This window comes from Nyctibius grandis, chromosome 3 (assembly GCF_013368605.1).
Source record: "Nyctibius grandis isolate bNycGra1 chromosome 3, bNycGra1.pri, whole genome shotgun sequence".
NCBI lineage: Eukaryota > Metazoa > Chordata > Aves > Nyctibiiformes > Nyctibiidae > Nyctibius > Nyctibius grandis.
The window spans coordinates 5,018,407-5,033,748 of record NC_090660.1 but is presented as its reverse complement, the minus strand read 5'-3'; the positions used below and the strand labels follow the sequence as shown (position 1 = coordinate 5,033,748).

The window sequence follows — 15,342 nt, the reverse complement described above, 5'->3', positions numbered from 1 at the left end:
CTCTGTTTAAAACTCAGTACTACTCAAGGAAGAACGAATTTGTCAGCAGGGAAGAAGAAAAGTTTCCAAGGTCTGAAGGTAATGCCAAACACAGGATCTCTTAGGTGATTCTTCAGATTAAAGAGTAACTGACTTAGGATCCACTTGAAAACTTTCCAAGACTATTGGCTTTCACCATCAAAGAGTGCACACGGCAAACTGCCCTCTTCATCAGTAGTCACTTCATTAACTGGAGCCAATTCGCAACAAAAAAAAAACCCAGCTTCAGATAAAGCATTCAGGGTTGTTTGGTTTATAGAGAATGGGTTTAAAAACCACAGTTCAGATTTTATGACTAAACCTGGCTTTTTGCAACTGACATATAAAACAATTAAATATAGTCACTACAAAAAGTTCATATGGTGACCATAAATTTTTAATTATTTGCTTCAATACATCATCTAATGAATCTGGAATGTAGTAATTTTTACCTTTTATTATATAATAGAGTCTTAATCACCACACATACTTAATGAGTAACTATAGCAAAAGAGAGGAAGCTGTCTGCTTCTGTTTTGGGTTTTGTGGTGGTTTGTTTGGTTGTTTGTTGTGGTTTTTTTTGGGTTTTTGTTGTTGTTTTTTTTTTAATAGACAGCACTTACTGAATACTGAATACTTACCAGCTAGGATGAGGCTTTGAGCAACCTGGTCTAGAGGAAAGGTGTCCCTGCCTGTGGCAGGGGGGTTGGAACTAGATGATCTTTAAGGTCCCTTCCACCCCAAACCATTCTATGATTCTATAAAAGGTTTCAGTCACCATATAAATAATATATTTGCTAATGACTGTATTTTAAAAGCATCTACTTCTGCCAGATACTTTCTTATAACTGCCCATCAAATACATTGTTAAGGTTAAGATGTTTTCAGTGTTCTGCTTCCATGAACAAATAGTACCAATTTGGCAATAAAAAGTAAGTTTTAAGTATGTTTGGCTGACTTTTACCCTCTTTGGATGAATTAAAAAAAAATACATTACAAGCTGTAAATGCATGGAACATTACAGGCAGACTTTCCTGAGTAATGAAAATAATTGTATAATTGATTATTTAGCTCTGCTTGGTATCTTTTAAGAGAAAGAAATATCCCAATTACCTACTCTTTCATGATTTCAGGGTTTGGTTCACAATCAGAAAATTATCTTTGTGACACCTGGAAAGGTGATGGAGCAGCTCATTCTGGATGCCATCTCTAAGCATGTGGGGAAGGTCATCAGAAGTTGTCAACATGGATTCACCAAGGGGAAATCATGCTTGACCAATCTGATAGCCTTCTATGACGACATGACTGGCTGGGTAGATGAGGGGAGAGCAGTAGATGTTATCTACCTCGACTTCAGCAAGTATTTTGACACTGTCTCCCATAACATCCTCATAGGAAAGCTCAGGTAGCGTGGGTTAGATGAGTGCACAGTGAGGTGGATCGAGAACTGGCTGAACGAGAGCCCAGAGGGTTGTGATCAGTGGTGCTGAGTCTCGTTGGAGGCCTGTGGCTAGTGGTGTTCCCCAGGGGTCAGTACTGGGCCCGGTCCTGTTTAACTTATTCATCAATGACCTGGATGAAGGAACAGAGTGTACACTCAGCAAATTTGCTGATGATAAAAGCTGGGAGGGGTAGCTGATACACCGGAAGGCTGTGCTGCCATTCAGCGAGACCTGGACAGGCTGGAGAGCTGGGCGGAGAGGAACCTCATGAAGTTCAACAAAGGCAAGTGTACAGTCCTGCACCTTGGGAGGAATAACCCCATGCACTGATACAGGTTGGGGGCTGATATACTGGAGAGCAGCTCTGCTGAGAACGACCTGGGTGTTCTGGTGGACAAGAAGTTCACCATGAGCCAGCAGTGTGCCCCTGTGGCCAGGAAGGCCAATGGTATCCTGGGGTGCATTAGGAAGAGTGTGGCCAACAGGTCAAGGGAGGTTATCCTGCCCCTCTACATGGTCCTGGTGAGGCAACATCTGGAGTACTGTGTGCAGTTCTGGGCCCCCCAGTTCAAGAAAGATAAGGAATTACTGGAGAGAGTACAGCGAAGGGCTACAAAGATGATCAAAGGACTGGAGCACCTCTCTTATGAAGAGAGGCTGAGAGAGCTGGGCCTGTTCAGCTTGGAGAAGAGAAGGCTGAGAGGGGATCTTATCAACACTTACAAATACCTTAGGGGTGGGTGTCAAGAGGAGGGGACCAGACTCTTCTCAGTGGTGCCCAGTGACAGCACAAGGGGCAATGGGCACAAGCTGAAACATGGGAAGTTCCATCTCAATATGAGGAGAAACTTCTTTACTTTGAGGGTGGCAGAGCACTGGCTGCCCGGGGAGGTTGTGGAGTCTCCTTCTCTGGAGATATTCAAAACCCGCCTGGACGCAACCCTGTGCAACATGCTCTAGGTGAACCTGCTTTGGCAGGGGGTTGGACTAGATGATCTCCAGAGGTCCCTTCTAACCCTTAACCATTCTGTGATTCTGTGAAATGTAACTACAATAAATGCCTTGCTTCTTAAGATTTACTTAATGTGAAAATAACTCTTTCTTATTACATGGAAAAAAACCTAACTCAGTTATTTTGGACTTATTAGGTATCTTTGACTTGCTTTAGTTATGCTTGGACTTCAGTCTGACAGTATTTTAAAAGGGCTGATTTACAGACACTAAACAATGTCCAGTGCTGAAATATGTAACTGTTCACTAGCATAAAAATCTCTTGCTTGCCAAGTGATTCAAAGACATGAGCTTCAGCCAGGTTACAGCTCAGCACAGACTTCATTTTATATCCAAGACATTTTGTAAGATTATCCCTTTCTTAGTAGTAGCTTTTTTTTTTTCTTTTTCAAAGAGCACAGTGCCAGTTTGCATGACAAAATTACACCTTTAAAGCTCTCAAGCAATGAATAAGTCTGAAAATAAATCAATATCATCTTTTACGAAGCATCACTTGTCACAGTCTCTTTCAACTACTTTGACTGTCAGATTAGGTAGAACCCAATTCATGCTTGTTACCCGTGCCAATTTAATCTCTGAACGGTAAGAGTAAAGTTACTTTAGAAAAATTAATAATTTAAACCAAAGTCAAGAAGGACATAGTTAGCATTCTTTTATTGTTAAAATAAAAAGCTGTTCATCTTTCAGTTACCTGGCAGAAGGAAATCAGCAGGAGGTCTAGACCCACCATGCCCAGGAAGACTCTAAAGAACCACAGTGTTCAATATACCTTTGTTATCACAGAATCATAGAATTGTTTTGGTTGGAAAGGATCTTTAAGATCATCAAGTCCAACCACTAAACCATGCTCCTAAGCACCACATTTACACATCTTTTAAATACCTCCAGGGATGGTGACTCCACCACTTCCCTGGGCAGCCTGTTCCAACGCTTGATAACCCTTTCCCTGAAGAATTTTTTCCTGATATCCAATCTAAACCTCCCCTGGCACAACTTGAGGCTGTTTCCTCTCATCCTATCACTTGTTACCTGGGAGAAGAGACTAACACCCGCCTTGCTACAAGCTCCTTTCAGGTAGGTGTAGACAGCAATAAGGTCTCCCCTGAGCCTCCTTTTCTCCAGGCTAAACAACCCCAGTTCCCTCAGCCATTTAAAAAGATAAGTAAGTTTTTTTTCTGAAATTCATAGGCTGCCTTGTGATACTTAATTGCAGGCTATGAAGGTTTCAAAGAAATCCAAGTGCAGAGGCCAGTCTACGACAGGTATATATTTTTAACATGTTTGTACACATTAGCAGAACAGTCTTTTAAACACTTTTTAAAAACCATTGACCTTGGTGCGAAACCTACCAACATAGCTCGGTGAAAGAAACTCCCTCTCCCAAATGCTACGTGAACTAAAACAGCATCGTTGCCTAAAGGGGTATCAGATTTATTATGTGATGCCAAGGGAAAAGAATTTTGTGATTGTGCAAAACTTATTATGCATGTTTAGTGGAAGGACTGATACCAGATGGTTTAGTAAAAGTAGGCCTCAAAGTAGGCCCTAAAAGGCCTACTCTGTGTAACCTTTAGACAGAATCAATTTTCCTTTCAGCTAAAATAACAGTACGTTCTGAAGCTAACGGCATGTTCTGCAGACAGCATCTGCTTCTGGGACTGATAAGAGAGTTATAGTCATCACTGATTCTTGCTTGCTCTTAGTCTTAGAGGATCCAAGGTCTCTGTCAAATTCCTCACTAATTACAAAGAAGGGCCAGAGATAACAAGACTGTGAACAACATCTTTGCAGTGTCTAAATTGACTTGATTCACAAGCCCTGATGCCAGAAGAGATAAATCCTGTAAGAACTAGAACAGTATCTTTTCCTTGGAGCCACCTGCATGTGTCAACAGAAAGGACAATATATTAGCAAATGCATAAGGTTTCTTGGAATAGGCGGGCTTTTCTCAGAATTCTATGAATATTCATTTTCTATAATGTATATAATGAGTGTGCTTTTGTCCCTAGGTGTGCATGCTAGGAGGAGAGATCCCCCGTGCACCCAGCGCTGCAATAAACCAATGTCGACTTTCTAAACTATCATTTGGTTTAGAGAGTTTTCTTGGTTGCTATTTTCCGGTAACAGGACCAAAGATGAGGAAAAAGTAAAAGATTTTCTTTCATCCCTGTTCCCTGCATAGGAAGTTAAAAGTCTAAGCTGAGTACCTCCTTCACAAGCAATGTTTTAGAGAACCTGCCTCAGAAGCAGCTCATGGACAGACAAATGCTGAGGACTCTGCAAGACCAGAAGGTATTCACCAAAAAATCCAAATGAACACAGGTGTGAAAGACCTGCTAATATAAGCAAACTTATTTGTAACCTCTTGCATTAAACTTCCCCAGGGTTTGGATACCAATGCAAGTGGCTAAAATATATACTTTTTTTTTAAAAGAGTTCTGTGGATAATAAAGATAGGTAAACTTAATTTTGCACAACACAAATGTGGTAAACGTATAAAAGTTTGCATCAGTGGACACATACCTAAATATGATACCCTGGGGGAAGGAACCACAGTTTTTGTGCAAGTCACAAAACAAATCTCTTAGGATTACCTGAAGGAGTCAATAAGCATGTGGACAACAGAAAATCAGGTCGATACACTTCAATACCCAACAGACATTTAATAGCTCTTTAACACAGGCTTTCAAGTAAAAAGTAGAGATAGGAAAAAAAAGCGCTCATATGGATAAATATCTGTGAAACAGAATAAATGGACAATGAAGGGAGGCCGCTGGAGGAGTGTCCATGATCTATGCAGTGGCTGTTCTGTTCAATATATTTATATGTGATCCCAACAACAAATGCAAGTATTTACATGACAAAGTCTATCAAGAACATTAAGGTTCAAAAGACCAAATGATGAGGGACTGCAAGAAAAATCTCACTACACTGAGCAACTAGGAAAGGATACAGCAAAGGAAATTCATTGTACTGAACAAAAAGTGATTCTCTACAATTCACACAATGAGCTGTGAGCTGACCATTTCCACTTAAGAACTGGACCATGGTGTTATAATAGACAGCTCTGTGAAAGCATGACCTCAGTAGAATTAGTGGCCAAAAAAAGATAATGCTCAGAATAATTATGAAAGGAACATCATTTTGCTGTTAAATACATTCGACTGGGCACTTGCATTGTAAATGGTGCATGAAGTTCCAGCTCCCATTTCAAAAGAAAATGTAAACTAGAAAAATGTACACAGTAGGGTAATAAATATGATCAAAAGTGCACAACTGTTTTCATATAAGGAATGATTAAATAGGATATGAACTGGCTTGCAGAAAACCCAGAAAGCTGAGGGGAATATGACAGAGGTCTGAAAGAGGAAGCAAATAGGTAACAATCATTCATCTGCTTTTTCAATACAAGAACTAGGATGAATCTCATGAACTAAGAGGACCAGATGAAACAAACTACCAAGGCTCAAATTAAAAAGAAATCCCTTGTGAACCCCACCAAAAAAAAAAAGCATGGTTTTTAGGCACACATATCTTAGCATGTGGAACTTCTTCCCAGAGATTATAGCTCATGATAAAAGTTTCTGACTTCTTTTTAACACATATTTAAAATCCACGGAAGGAAAAAAAAAGCAAACCAAACCAAAACCAAAAAACCCCAAACCATTTGGAGCTAGTAAAGAAACCATCCCCTGCTCAAAGGTTTTGTGGTCTGAAGCACAGAACAGATTCTGGGAGAATATTCATGGAAAGTATGATTAAATCCTCTGCCTTTTCTCATACTTTTCCCCAGACACCTCTGTTGCTCACTTGATATTCAGTGCTGCTAAAAGTAGACCGAGAGTACCCTCAAAGTTGGAATTCAGGAAATGGGCAGCCATTTATAGTCAGTTGTACTGTGCCCAAACCTCAGAACTACAGCATGCTTAAAGCAGATCAATTTGTTTTGCTGCTGTTGGTTCATCCCTGCTGCCTCCTAGCTCCTCTCACAACTTTTTCCCTCCTCAATCCCCAGAGCTCCCACTAGCAAGTTCTTCTACCAGAAAGGAAGCTACCTACTATCAAGTACCTTAAAACACAGGGGATGTGAGGCAAGTCAGTGACCTTTTGGTTGAAAAATGGTGTACTAAGAAAACACTTCACACAGGACTTTCATTGGCTGAGACAGACACAGTCCAGTATTGATTTAAATAATAGAACCCTCCAGCACATATAAGAATTAAATAAGTATTATATATAGGGATGCAAACATTAACTTTTGTATTTTCTGATAAACTCTGCATTCAGATCCTCTGGGTCTTCATATGTACCTCAAAATTCATTACTTAAGGAGCAGGTGCTGCATAAAGATATAATTACTGTTTCAATACTTACTTTTTCTTTGTCCTCCTACAATGCATGATTTTTGGAGGTCAATACAACGCATTTCCATGCAGTTTTCTAGCAATCCACTGTGTCCACAGGTACAAATCTTGTAACAACCAACATCACCAGCTGAGGATGGAACCTGAATAAGTGTACCTTGACGGACAATAAAATCTGAGGCTTCTCCCAGTTTGCAACCTATATACAAGGAGAAATTTTTGGTTATATTTAGAGAATACTTTGGCAAGTGCCACTACCAAAAATAACTACTACTCTTTGACTTGTGAAAAAGCTAACATGTTCCTAAAGCAGCCTTGCTCTCATCCTTTAGACAAATTCACTCATTTCATAGAGGCGACAAGTAGGAGAAATAGAAGGTACTTGCTTGAGACAATGTTCTGAAGTACCTTTTTAGAGAAAAAGACTGGTAATTACAGAATCACAGAATGGTTAGGGAGGAAAGGGACATCTAGTCCAACCCCCTGCCAAAGCAGGTTCACCTAGAGCATGTTGCACAGGGTTGTGTCCAGGTGGGTTTTGAATATCTCCAGAGAAGGAGACTCCACAGCCTCTCTGGGCAGCCTGTTCCAGTGCTCTGTCACCCTCAAAGTAAAGAAGTTTCTCCTCATATTGAGATGGAACTTCCCATGTTTCAGTTTGTGCCTGTTGCCCCTTGTCCTGTCACTGGGCACCACTGAAAAGAGTCTGGTCGCCACCCCTTGACACCCGCTCCTGAGGTATTTGTAAGCATAATTCCAACAGTTCTCCAGAAATCTCATTTTCCACAGTTCTGTAGTAGTATGAAATGTATGTGATACGACAAATACCACATACGCTTTGCTGTCTCCAATACAGAATCTGAATTAAAGGGTCTCACAAGCAAAGCCCAGTCATTTCCTCTCTCTCATGTATTTTATTGTATCTTCCTTCCCTACTTGTACCTCTTATACGAACACTGAAGGACTCTTACAGGTAGATGTGAAGAGAAGAGAAAGGGAGAAAAAGCAGGAAAACTGGATTTAAAAAAAAAAAAAAAGGAAAATAAGAAAAATGTTTTTCAAAATTGCAAGGAAAAAATAATAAAATAAATATTAGATTTAAATTACCCTAGAAGTGAACTGCAAGAAATCCCCTGAAAATGTCAACCAATAAAAAGACTGAATTCAGACATAAAAGTCACCTTCCAACATTTAGAGGAAGTAAACTCTCTCTTCAAAAGCTCTGTGTGAGGTTGTTTTCGGATCACTTTGAATGACTTTTGCAGCGAGTGAAGACAATACAACCTCTACAGTAAAAATGCTCAGCTTTTCAGAAAAACAAATATATTTTGCAAGGGTCATAGAAACATAACCAAAACGATGTCCCTAGGCTCACAAAAAGAATGAGCTGAAGTCTATCCTCACTTTTAGAAGAGCACAAGTGTAGCAGCTGTATGAGTGAAGCAAAACCTAGTTTTCCTCTTTGTAATTAAAAATCACGGGAGAAACTACTGGAACAAAAGAGGCTCAGGGAAATGATGCAAGACAGTTAGGGCAATGTTCTCTATTATTTCCTCTAGAAAGGAGGCTGCTTCATGCCAATTCAGTTTCAAAATCAGTGTCGCTCTCACTCACTCAGTCTCTCTCACCATGTGTTCAAGCGTCACCAAATGCAAGCTTTCCTCTTTGTTTCAAGAACCACAGAAGTTAGACAACACCTATGTTCTAAAAAAGTAGTTCCCAAATGACCATGAATGCACCTATGTTAAAAGTACCACTCAATGAAGCAGCAGCAGAAATGCAGTCAGCTGTGTACTGCTGCATCTCCAGACATGGTCTTTAATGAGAAGTGGTACCGTGGGTCTCGTGGAAGGACAAGGCAGCACAAGATCCATTATGCATATTTTTGTTGTTTCCCGAAGTCAGTGTCATTTTCCTCCAAACTACAAGTCTACATACAGATTTGGGAGAGACATAGAGCTAATCTGCCTTGTGGTTCTGCCTTTTTCTCCAGTCAATGAACTTACAGTGCTGTCAGTCATTAAAGATGAACTGCAGAGATGCTGCATCAGTTCTGCAAGCTCAAGTGGTAGAGAGAAGAAAGAAGAGGCAAATAAATTATGTGCCACGTCACTTCCTTCCCAAGCCCTAAACCTGTCACTCTGAATCCAGTGAAGTAGCAACAGTGAAGCTCTTATGAAAAAGTTTGGCCATGATTTACTCAGACCAGAACTAGTTGCCCAGGAGCTGCTGGAGAGATTTTCACAGAATCACAGAATGTTAGGGATTGGAAAGGACCTCGAAAGATCATCTAGTCCAACCCCCCTGCCGGAGCAGGATTACCTAGATCATATCACACAGGAACGTGTCCAGGCGGGTTTTGAATGTCTCCAGAGAAGGAGACTCCACAACCTCTCTGGGCAGCCTGTGCCAGTTACCCTCACCATAAAGAAGTTTTTCCTCATATTTATGTGGAACCTCCTGTGTTCCAGCTTGCACCCATTGCCCCTTGTCCTGTCAAGGGATGTCACTGAGAAGAGCCTGGCTCCATCCTCATGACACTTGCCCTTTACATATTTATAAACATTAATGAGGTCACCCCTCAGTCTCCTCTTCTCCAAGCTAAAGAGACCCAGCTCCCTCAGCCTCTCCTCATAAGGGAGATGTTCCACCCCCTTAATCATCTTCGTGGCTCTGCGCTGGACTCTCTCTAGCAGTTCCCTGTCCTTCCTGAACTGAGGGGCCCACAACTGGACACAATATTCCGGATGCGGCCTCACCAGGGCAGAGTAGAGGGGGACGAGAACCTCTCTTGACCTGCTGACCACACCCCTTCTAATACACCCCAGGATGCCATTGGCCTTCTTGGCCACAAGGGCACACTGTTGGCTCATGGTCACCCTGCTGTCCACTAGGACCCCCAGGTCCCTTTCCCCTACGCTGGTCTCCAACAGGTCTGTCCCCAACTTGTACTGGTACATGGGGTTGTTCTTGCCCAGATGCAGGACTCTACACTTGCCCTTGTTATATTTCATTAAATTTCTCCCCGCCCAACTCTCCAGCCTGTCTAGGTCCCTCTGAATGGCTGCGCAGCCTTCTGGTGTGTCAGCCACTCCTCCCAGTTTGGTGTCATCAGCGAACTTGCTGACAGTGCACTCTATTCCCTCATCCAAGTCATTAATGAATATATTGAATAGTACTGGTCCCAGTACCGACCCTTGAGGGACTCCGCTAGACACAGGCCTCCAACTGGACTCTGTCCCATTGACCACCACTCTCTGGCTTCTTTCCTTCAGCCAGTTCACAATCCACCTCACTAAATAACGTAGATATGGCTAATAATGTATGGAAATACAAGGCAATACATGTCATGGTGCCTGCAGAAGCAGTGAGCTGCACTGTATTTGCAGTATTGCATGCTTGTAATTTTAAATAGCAGGCAGGCTGCTTAGAGGCCACGTGTGGATATTTATTTCTTCTGAAGCAAAATAAGTAATATATCTTCTAATAAGACGTTATGTTTCAGCGGACAATAAAAATAGAAACACATCGAGAAATCAAAAGAGCTAGAAGGTAGGCTACAGCTTTTAAAAACACAAGATAATTGTGATAATAGTTCTTTTGGGATATCAGCAATTCACTTTAAAACTTCCAATAAAATTTCAGTTACGTATGTTTATCAGAAAAATTGAGGTAAACAGAAGTCCAAAAAGGCTTACCTGGCACACACAAATATGGAAGACACAGTTCCCCAGACTGACATCCTTTTCTATTTACTTCACATAACTGATTAGCTGCACATGGATTTGGATTACATGGATGTGTAACATCTTCTACAATGTTACCTAAAGAACTTGGGCCTGAAAATAGAATATACAGCATCTATATTGATTTAAATGAGGTTTATTTTTCTTCAATAAAGCATGGCATTGCTTACATTCAGTAAAATCATATTTTTGACAATTCTGTGAAATATTTTTTATTTTTTTAACTATACTTGTAGAAGCTTGACATGACAAGGTAGTTGTCTTATTTCAGAGGTTTAGTCCTCAATCCTGGAAATAATGACTCAGATGATTCTTCACAAGCAAAATATATTTTCTCTATCTTGTTTCCCCAATAATTTTCTCTATAAGACAAAAATACAAACTGACAATAACCGGCACTTTAATCAGGAGAAGTCCCATAGTCAATGATTATCCAGTTGGATGTTTAAAGTATGCTTGATGTTTAACCAAGTTTGCTATCATTAATAAACTTGTGTTTCTGTTTTCCCTTTACCTCACTAGTAATGTTCTCCTGTCACAAGATTAAGGAAAGGGAAGACAACATGGAAAAGCAGTAGCTAAATGGAAAGAACCACCCAAAGCTTCAATACATTGTCTCTCTGGGAACAATTTATTTGTTGAAGCATGCTTTCAGTTGCAGGTCTTAGTAACCAAAATTTCACTGTTTTCAAAGTTCCTGGGATTCTGAGAAAGAAATATCAAAATTGAATTTGGAAGAAGGTCTAAACCGGATAAATCCTATAAAGCTAAAAAGGTCTAAATCCTACAGAGATAAATATGCAACAGGAAGGAGTAATACGGTAGAGTAGATTTGGAAAATCATGTAAAAAGATGCATTTATATAAAATTTAGAACCAAGATGAAATTTTACTAACACAATTGTGTTCCACACTGAGGGATAAGACATGCTAGAAGAAAAACAGAATCATAAAACTTAATTCTTCCCTATACCTACCAAACTCATGTTCTATTGCCGCAAGAGTTAATTTGGTTTTTAGTTTTTCAAATTGCACAGTTAGAGAAGAGAGTTTATGCATCAGGCAAAAGTGTAATTTGTACATCAAAAAGTTGTGCTCTAAATCATGCTATTGTTCAAGTGACCCTTATTTGAGATCAGTCCTCCCAAGCATGATCCAGCTTTTGTCCTGTAAATAAACTGTGATAGTGATTTTATTATTATAGTACTTCTTTGGCATGTGAGATGACTTCTTGAAGAACAGAGTTTTCTTAAAGTAAGATTAACTAGTCTATTTTCAAGTAGATAAAAAATCATTGAAATTCAACAAGCAGATTGTTAGATGATACAGATTCGTGTACTTGCATGAAGTGTGTTGGGTTAACCTTAGCTAACAGTCAAACTCCTACCCAGTCCCCCCACCCCAAAGGGAATGGGAGTAGAAAATAGGCAGAATAGGAACAGAAAAGCTCATGGGCAGAGGTAAGGACAGGGAGACTGAGTAAGAATTACCATCACAGACAAAACTGACTTGACTTGGGGAAAATTAACTACATTTATAGCCAATTAAAATAAATATCTAATTATAGATTCAGGTCATAGGAACAAAAAGACAAACATTAAAGCAATTTCTTTCTTCCTCCCTTTCCCAGTCTCATCTTCACTCCTGCACTCCAGATTTCTCTGCCCTGCCCCAAGTGATGCAGTGGGGATGGGGAAGGTGGGGATGATGGTGACTATGGAAAACACACAGCAGTGTCTCTCTGCCGCTCATTCCTTCTCACACCTTTCCTCTGCTCCAGCATGGGCTCTCCATGGGCTGCAGCTTCCTTCAGGGTATACCCACCTGCTGTGATGTGGAGTCCTCCACAGGCTGCCTTGTGGATATCTGCTCCGCCATGGAGCACCTCCTCTCCTCCTGCTCCTCTGACCTTGGTGCTACCTCTGTTGTTTCTCACTCTTCCTGTTCCCTTCTCCTCCACCTGTCTGGCACTTTTTGCCCTTTCTTAAATATGTTTTCGCAGAGGCACCACAAACTTGCTAAGTGGCTCAGCTTTGCCCTATAGTGGACCCACTGCCAAGCTGGCTGTGTCTGGCACAGTGCTGTCCCTGACATCTTCCCATACAGGCCCTGCAGCTTCCACTGCTACCAAAACAACCTTGCCACGTACATCCAATACAAGAAGGAATAAACGTAATGAGCTATGGCAATTTGAAAAATCCAATTTTCTCTAATACGCTAAATAAAATGTCTCAAATTCAATACAATTTTCATTAAAAGAAATAATGAAACTTATTAAAAGCAATTATAAGTATTCAAAGTATTTTGGTTTCTAATTTTGTTGCATAGGCATGTTGATACTTACTCAGATATGTATCCAAAGGGATACAGTTCTCCAAGTCATCTGTTGGAGATAAGAGCTCACAAATACTTTCAGCTGAGTGGCCTTCAGGGAATTTATTATGATCTCCACATTTCTTCAGTATTTCCACACAATCTGATCTTCAGATAAATAAAGAAACAGGACTTCATGAAGACTACTTGAAGAAAAAAGGTCTTGTATGAAAAAGATTTCTTTCCACATTCTTCCCTGAATCCACAAGTTTCTCCTTTTGCCTCACAACAGAGTGTTTTTTATATATATCTCTCTGTATATGCTACATTTTACATACAGGGGGAGGTACAAATTTGTGACACAAAGACAGGAACTATTGCTTACACTACTCTTCCTCTACTTTGGGCTTGGTGATCTTGATTTTCTATGGCATCATATGCATGTACCTTTCAAGACCAAGCACTTCCTTGATTTACTAAGGTCTAATATGGGTTGAAGTCTATCTTACTACCTGTACTATTAACTGGTCTCTTTTCTACCCAATCACCTACTTCAAAAATGTATTATTTTAAAAAATAAACTTCATGTTTTTCAGATTTGTCAGCTGAAAATTACCAGCAGGTCCCAAAGCCGAAAAGGTTTTATAGACACTCCAGAGAGCCAAAAAAACCCCACCAATAAATCAACTTTACAATGGAAGCACATACATCCGTCTCATTAATAGGCAAACAACTTCCATTTACAGTGATAAAGATTCCAGCAATGGCAACTACACAAGCTCACATTCCTTCCGTGTTTGCCTTACCATGTTTTCCTAACGAACTCAAACACAGTCCTACAGCAGCTTTTTAACCTCATTAAATCCTTAGCAGAACCTCTAAACTGTTTTTTTTCCCCACAGTACTTACTTGCAGATAATACTTCCTCTAGATTTGCTGTGGCAAGGTTTGATCTGCAGTGAGCAGGCAATTGCTTTCCACATTTCTGGTTGGCATTTTTTAATATCAAGCACGGGAATATTTATAAATGGCATCTTAATACTCCCTTTTTCCCATAGCTTCATGTCATTCATGGCTCCCTGGTCTGACTGAGTATTGCAGCTCCTAAAAAGTTCTGTTGGTCTTAAAAGAAGAAGTTAAGATATGGCATGTATACAAGAAAAAGAAAACACCACACATTTTACCTTTCACCATATGAATTCTACAACCTTGCTTTTCAGCTTGCTTTTTGTAGTATAAAAGAAATTAATCCCTTCTGCAGTTTTAAGCAAGATCAAAATCAGTTTGAATTCTGTCTTTAAGGAAAATAACCTCTTTAAGACTCAAGGCTGAAACTCTCTTCTTACCTCTACCTCTTAGATCAAATATCACTGAAATTTTTCTTACCTGAAGAAAGTTGACTTAAAAGCAAATATCTTAGATATCCTGAGTATCTGTGCAAATGTTCCCTGCTGAATCACTAATGCAAGTTAATTTATCATTTATATTTGCCCAGGCTGCATCTATCACATATGGGATTCTGTTACTCCTATAACACTCATGCCACTGGATACTACTTCAGAGAAAAGCCAGAGATCTCTAATAGCTAACAAAATTTTAAATGTTTTTTTGAAACTCAAACTAATTTGTAACCTTGCAATTACTAATTCAGACACCACTTTTAAATCATGCATGTTGCCCTATAGAGTATAAAACCACAGAAATTATCTCTGAAAGAAAAGGAATTTTGAAAAAGAGTAATATGTAAATTTAACAAGCATTTTTACCTTATTTATAATACACAACATTCCAGTAATCATGGCTTATTTGTCTATACAGTAAGACAGAGGAATATGCTGCTAATACATGATGACATTTTACAAGTTCATGGGTTAGCTTTTATTCTTGTAAGTTTTGTTATGTCTGTTGTTAAATACATTTCTAAAAGTTCTAAAGAAAAACTATTTATTTTTAAATTATCTACAAAAAATATTTGCAGAAAGACAGCTACATACAATCTCAAAATAAGCCTGAAAAACATTTTATTTTTTAAATCAAAGCACAGGAATTCCTTTATAAAATATTCAGTGTCTCTCTCCTACCTGTTATTAAAATTAGTGCAGTAAGTAAGATTTCTACAGCCCAGCTGACAAGGTTCTCGTACATCTGCTAAACAGGTCAACATGGAAACTTCAACTGCATTATACTCACAAAAGCGATCAAATTCTTGCCAGCTCTGTGAATTGCCCCAGCTCGTGCTATAAAGTTTAGTGCAGAGCTCTCTGAAAAAAACATATAGACAAAGAAAAGAAAATTAAAAGAACAGCAGTTGTTCAGATATAGCGGAGCCTATCATTTCTGTGCTGATCACAACAGCCTACACTCTGTAGAAAATTGTGTTAGTGCCCACAAAGTCTGCAAAAGAGTATCTTAAAGATGTGCTCCAAGCAAATAACCCCAGTTCACTGTT

The 15,342-nt window shown here is 39.7% G+C and overlaps 1 protein-coding gene across 2 annotated transcripts in view; it reads right to left on the bottom strand.

Moving 5' to 3' along the window:
• Positions 1-15,342, bottom strand: part of RECK (reversion inducing cysteine rich protein with kazal motifs) — a 76,186-nt gene that overhangs the window by 16,364 nt on the left and 44,480 nt on the right. For both annotated transcript variants that reach the window (XM_068396002.1, XM_068396003.1), the window contains 5 exons: positions 14,975-15,154; positions 13,803-14,015; positions 12,925-13,061; positions 10,534-10,674; positions 6,846-7,034 (listed from right to left, as the gene is read on the bottom strand). In XM_068396002.1, the coding sequence (XP_068252103.1) occupies positions 6,846-7,034; positions 10,534-10,674; positions 12,925-13,061; positions 13,803-14,015; positions 14,975-15,154 (860 nt within the window). The remainder of the gene's footprint in view (positions 1-6,845; positions 7,035-10,533; positions 10,675-12,924; positions 13,062-13,802; positions 14,016-14,974; positions 15,155-15,342) is intronic.